The following is a 6,500-nucleotide window of genomic DNA, read 5'->3' as shown; positions in this document are numbered from 1 at the left end:
TTGCTTGATAATTCAAAAATCTTGGTGGATGCTTCATCGGGAGGGTCATTCACGGTTTTGGAACCTACTCAAGCCGAGGAACTACTTGAAAAAATTGCGACAAATGGAACAACTTGGTATTCGGAGAGATCTTCCCAAAGGCTTGTGGGAGGATTTCATGATGTTGATCAAATATCCGCCTTATCGGCTAAGGTGGATAATATGGCATCCATGGTTCAAAAGATAGCTCAAATCACCCTCAACAATCATAATGCGAGCTATGCTTCTTCTACTTCTATTCCTCCAAGGCAAATTATGATGTGTGACTTATGTGGGGGAGAGCACAATTTGGGAGAGTGCTTAAATGATGATATGGGGTCTCAATCTACTTTGGAGCATGTTGATTTGGTAGGATATGGTAGGCAACAACAATCATACCAACCGCAAGGAGCCTACAATCCTAATGCATCAAGGAACCACCCCGGTTTTTCTTGGAGTAATCCGATGGGGGCTGCAAATCCCCAAAGTTTTGGCAATAAAGGACCACCACCGGGATTCCAAGGGCAGCAAAATTATAGAGGTGGTCAACAACAACAATCTAGGCAAAATTTAGGATTTCAAAATCCTAATGCGCAACCGAGGCAACCATTAGAGAACCCTCCTCCACCAAATTGGGAAGCCATGCTAGATATGATGGTTAAATCTCAAATGAAAAGCGAAGAGAGGTTTAGGCAAGTTTCGGAGAAGTTGGACCAATTGAGTGCTCATCATAAAATGCTAGAAAATCAAATTGCCAATCAAGCCTCAACCTCTAGCACTAAAGTAACCGGGAAGTTGCCCGCTTGTCCCGAAAATCCTAGAGAGCACATGAATGCCATTATCACTAGAAGTGGAAAGCAACTTGAAGGTCCACAATTGCCTACCAATGATCAAATTTTGGAGCCGGAAGTTGAAAATGGAAAGTTAAAGGAGGATGTTGTTGTGCAAAGCAAAGGAAATGATTCTTGCCTATTCAAATCCAAAGAAGATGAAATCCAAAAGCTTGAACCTTTGTTGAGACAAATTCCACCACTCCCGTTCCCACAAAAATTCAAGAAAGCTAAGGTGGAAGAAAGAAGGGCAAGGTTCTTGAGCTTGATCAAGCAATTGGACATTTCTATTCCTTTGCTTGATGCCATCACCGAAATCCCCTCTTATGCAAGATTTTTGAAGGAGATTCTATCCAACAAGAGGAGATTTGNTTGATACACTCTCATTTGTACCTATTTTAATTGTGTTTTTATGTATGTTTTATAGTTATTTGTGTGTTAAAATGTTGTCTCCAATGTTTATTTCCTTGTTATTTTATTTAAAGTGGTATAATGCTTGGTTTGAGTGTCTTTGATGTGTTTAGTGGTGCATTATAACCATTTTGGAGCAAAAAGCCAATGCAAAGGAACCAAAAATGTTGGAGAGCCAAAAATCAGTTCAGAGCACTATTCACCGCGGATTCTCGCCGCGGCGAGCCTATTCTCGCCATGGCGAGAGTACTGTTCACCGGACTCTCGCCGTGGCGAGAATCATTCTCGCCATGGCGAGAGTCCCAATTTTTGGNCCTGACTTGTGATTTATTTTCTTATTTTGCTTGAGGACAAGCAAGATCTTAAGTGTGGGGGAGTTTGATACACTCTCATTTGTACCTATTTTAATTGTATTTTTTATGTATGTTTTATAGTTATTTGTGTGTTAAAATGTTGTCTCCAATGTTTATTTCCTTGTTATTTTATTTAAAGTGGTATAATGCTTGGTTTGAGTGTCTTTGATGTGTTTAGTGGTGCATTATAACCATTTTGGAGCAAAAAGCCAATGCAAAGGAACCAAAAATGTTGGAGAGCCAAAAATCAGTTCAGAGCACTATTCACCGCGGATTCTCGCCGCGGCGAGCCTATTCTCGCCATGGCGAGAGTACTGTTCACCGGACTCTCGCCGTGGCGAGAATCATTCTCGCCATGGCGAGAGTCCCAATTTTTGGGCAGAAACATTCTCGCCGCGGCGAGAATGATTCTCGCCGCGGCGAAAGTCCTAGAATCTGGACAGCGGATTCAGCGCAAAAATTCCCATTTTGTCCCTGATTTGGATCCCACTATATAATGCTTCATTTCTCTCCAAACCCTAGAGTTGGCTGCTGGTTCTTGTCAGAAAAAGAGGAAAAAGAACAAGGAAAAGAAGCTTCATCATCTCCAAAAGCCAAAGAAGAAATCATCACAACTTTTGAAAAGGAGATCAAAGAAAAGAGCTTGGAGGCATCATTTGGGAGAATATCTTCCTTTCTCTTTTCTATTTTGAACTTTATTGAATATTTGTTGGATCTATTTTAGCCATGTTAGGCTAAACTTTCTTTTGGGATTTTTGGGTATAAAAGTGTTTATGAACCTATGTGCCTAGTTCTTATTTTGTTTTAATGAAATATCTATTTGGGTTTATTGCTTGTGTTGCAATTGTGATTTATGTTATTGATACTTGTAATTAGATGCATATGATTGCTTGTACCCTTGCTAGATTTGTCTATGAATCAAAGAGCACCCGCAATTGCACTTGACTATTGTACCTCGAGAGAGGACAATTTGGTTAAGGGATATATTGTGAATAGCTCACGAGAGTGAGTATTCCAATTGTGAATAGCCCACGAGAGTGGGTATTCCATTTATTGCTTAGTTCCGATTTTAGATTGTGAGTAGCTCACGAGAGTGAGTATTCCAATTACCGTATTTTGGGTTTGAGTTACGAGAGTAACCTTTCCCTTTTAGATGGCAATTCTCCACACTTGTTTAACCCAAATAATTATTTCACTTTAGATTGGCACTAGGTGATTAAACACTTTAACTCCCAAAAATCCCGCTTTTACCTCTTTGAATACAAAAACCCGTTTGCCTTATTTTAATTATCTTGTTTGCATATCCATAGATAATCATCCATTGTTAACGTAGGAATAGCTTCTTGCGAATATAATTAGTAACTAGTGCTTGATACCCCACTTCCCTGTGGTTCGATAACCCCGGAATACTCCGGGCATTTGTATGTGGTTTTATGCTACGATCAAATTGGCGCCGTTGATTTGTATGTGGTTTTATGCTACGATCAAATTGGCGCCGTTGCCGGGGAGGTGGCGTTTTGTATTAACCAAATTGGCGCCGTTGCCGGGGAGGTGGCGTTTTGTATTAACATTAGTGGCGCCGTTGCCGGGGAGGTGGCGTTTTGTATTAACATTAGTGAAAACTTTTATTCTAGGAGTCTATTCCATTTTTCTTTATTTTTATTTTTATTTTTTTTATGCTAACCGGTGCTAACGAGCTTCCTTAGCTTGTTTTTGTTAAGGTTTGTAGGTGTTGCATGCAAACAAGGTCCTCGGGAGGTGAAGGACTATTACCTCTTGACCTTGAAATCGAAAGGAGAGCCAAATTTCTTAGAAAGCAAAGGAGGATGGCAAACGAGCAAGGCAACATCAATGTCAATCCTAATGGAAACGGTGAAGGAAATGGAAACGGTGAGGGAAACGGTGTAAATCAACCCCCACCGGCAAGGAGAGCTATGTCCGATTATATTGCACCCGACTTGGATGAACACAATAGCATAAATATTCCGGGTGTTGAGGCCAACAACTTTGAGATCAAACCGGCAATCATACAAATGGTGACATCCGATCAATATGGAGGGTCGCCAATGGAAGATCCAAATGCTCATATAACCAAGTTTCTCCGGATTTGCAGCACATTTAAGATGAATGGAGTTCCGAATGAAGCAATCAAACTCCGACTTTTTCCTTTTTCACTAAGGGATAAAGCCGACAGTTGGCTCATTTCTTTCCCCGCCAATCATTTTGCTAGTTGGGATCAGCTTCATAGGGAGTTCTTGAAGAGATTCTACCCGCTTTCAAAGACTCAAAGGATGAGGAGAGCCATTCAAAACTTCAAGCAAATTCCAAATGAATCTCTAGCCGAATCTTGGGAGAGATTTAAGGAACTACAAAGGCAATGCCCTCATCATGGTATTCAAGGATGGGATCTTATGATGGCTTTCTATGAAGGGTTGCTTGATAATTCAAAAATCTTGGTGGATGCTTCATCGGGAGGGTCATTCACGGTTTTGGAACCTACTCAAGCCGAGGAACTACTTGAAAAAATTGCGACAAATGGAACAACTTGGTATTCAGAGAGATCTTCCCAAAGGCTTGTGGGAGGATTTCATGATGTTGATCAAATATCCGCCTTATCGGCTAAGGTGGATAATATGGCATCCATGGTTCAAAAGATAGCTCAAATCACCCTCAACAATCATAATGCGAGCTATGCTTCTTCTACTTCTATTTCTCCAAGGCAAATTATGATGTGTGACTTATGTGGGGGAGAGCACAATTTGGGAGAGTGCTTAAATGATGATATGGGGTCTCAATCTACTTTGGAGCATGTTGATTTGGTAGGATATGGTAGGCAACAACAATCATACCAACCGCAAGGACCCTACAATCCTAATGCATCAAGGAACCACCCCGGTTTTTCTTGGAGTAATCCGATGGGGGCTGCAAATCCCCAAAGTTTCGGCAATAAAGGACCACCACCGGGATTCCAAGGGCAGCAAAATTATAGAGGTGGTCAACAACAACAATCTAGGCAAAATTTAGGATTTCAAAATCCTAATGCGCAACCGAGGCAACCATTAGAGAACCCTCCTCCACCAAATTGGGAAGCCATGCTAGATATGATGGTTAAATCTCAAATGAAAAGCGAAGAGAGGTTTAGGCAAGTTTCGGAGAAGTTGGACCAATTGAGTGCTCATCATAAAATGCTAGAAAATCAAATTGCCAATCAAGCCTCAACCTCTAGCACTAAAGTAACCGGGAAGTTGCCCGCTTGTCCCGAAAATCCTAGAGAGCACATGAATGCCATTATCACTAGAAGTGGAAAGCAACTTGAAGGTCCACAATTACCTACCAATGATCAAATTTTGGAGCCGGAAGTTGAAAATGGAAAGTTAAAGGAGGATGTTGTTGTGCAAAGCAAAGGAAAGGATTCTTGCCTATTCAAATCCAAAGAAGATGAAATCCAAAAGCTTGAACCTTTGTTGAGACAAATTCCACCACTCCCGTTCCCACAAAAATTCAAGAAAGCTAAGGTGGAAGAAAGAAGGGCAAGGTTCTTGAGCTTGATCAAGCAATTGGACATTTCTATTCCTTTGCTTGATGCCATCACCGAAATCCCCTCTTATGCAAGATTTTTGAAGGAGATTCTATCCAACAAGAGGAGATTTGAAGACCGTGAAACCGTTGCGGTCAATGAAGAGTGTAGTGCTCTTATCCAAAATAAGCTTCCACCGAAACTTAGAGACCCCGGGAGCTTCTCTATTCCATGTGTTATTGGAGGGTCTCTTGTGCAAAGAGCTTTGTGTGACTTGGGAGCTAGTGTGAGCTTGATGCCATATTCTTTATGTAAAAAGTTGCAACTCGGGGAGCCCAAACCCACCGCCATGACTTTGCAACTAGCGGATAGATCCGTAAAACACCCCGTGGGAGTTCTTGAAGATGTGCCGGTAAAGATTGACAAATATTACATCCCGGGTGATTTTGTGGTTCTAGAAATGGAGGAAGATGCTAAAGTTCCTATCATTCTTGGGAGGCCATTTTTGGCAACCTCCGGGGCGGTAATTGATGTTAAAAAGGGGACGTTGGTGCTTGAAATTGGGGATGACAAAGTTGAGTTTAATGTTTTTGAATTGGCTAACAAATCCCTTTGTCTTGATGAATGCTTTTGTGTAGATACTATTGATTCGTGTGTCCGGGAAACTCTTAAAGATAGCAATTGGATTTCTAATGATCCTTTGGGAGTTGGTATGGAGGATACTATTGAGGAAGAGCAAATTGATGAAGACACAAGTGGTTTTGATGAATTTTTTGATGAGAATGAATTATTGGTGCAACCATCCTCACCAAAGCATGAAGTATTTGGTCTTGGAGACCAATTGGATAATCACAATGGGGATAATCATCCAAAGGTAGAATTAAAACCTCTACCCTCCGAATTGAAGTATGCTTTTCTTGGTCCTAATTCTACATATCCCGTTATTGTGAATGCTAAATTGAATGATGATGAAATTGACAAGTTGTTGCATGTGTTGAGAAGGCATAAAAGAATCATTGGTTATACTCTTGATGACATTGTTGGCATAAGTGCATCCTATTGCATGCATAGGATATACTTGGAAGAGGGGTATAAACCGAGCATTGAACCACAAAGAAGGTTGAATCCGAACATGAAAGATGTGGTGAAAAAGGAGATTCTAAAGTTGTTGGGTGCGGGCATTATCTATCCCATCTCGGATAGTAAATGGGTAAGCCCAATTCATGTGGTTCCTAAAAAGGGTGGAACAACCGTGGTTGAAAATGAAAACAATGAGCTCATTCCTACTAGATTGGTTACCGGGTGGAGAATGTGCACCGACTATAGGAAGTTGAATAAAGCTACAAGGAAAGACCACTTCCCACTTCCTTT

The 6,500-nt window shown here is 41.0% G+C and overlaps 1 protein-coding gene across 1 annotated transcript; it reads left to right on the top strand.

The window, feature by feature from the left end:
• Positions 1-201: 201 nt before the first annotated feature.
• Positions 202-1,224, top strand: LOC116029631. The gene has a single exon (XM_031271679.1). It carries the CDS (start codon positions 202-204, stop codon positions 1,222-1,224), a length of 1,023 nt encoding a protein of 340 aa, XP_031127539.1.
• Positions 1,225-6,500: the final 5,276 nt, after the last annotated feature.

This window comes from Ipomoea triloba, chromosome 9, assembly GCF_003576645.1.
Source record: "Ipomoea triloba cultivar NCNSP0323 chromosome 9, ASM357664v1".
In the NCBI taxonomy this organism is placed as follows: domain Eukaryota; kingdom Viridiplantae; phylum Streptophyta; class Magnoliopsida; order Solanales; family Convolvulaceae; genus Ipomoea; species Ipomoea triloba.
The sequence above is the reverse complement of the archived record's forward strand: the minus strand, read 5'-3'. Positions and strand labels throughout refer to the sequence as shown.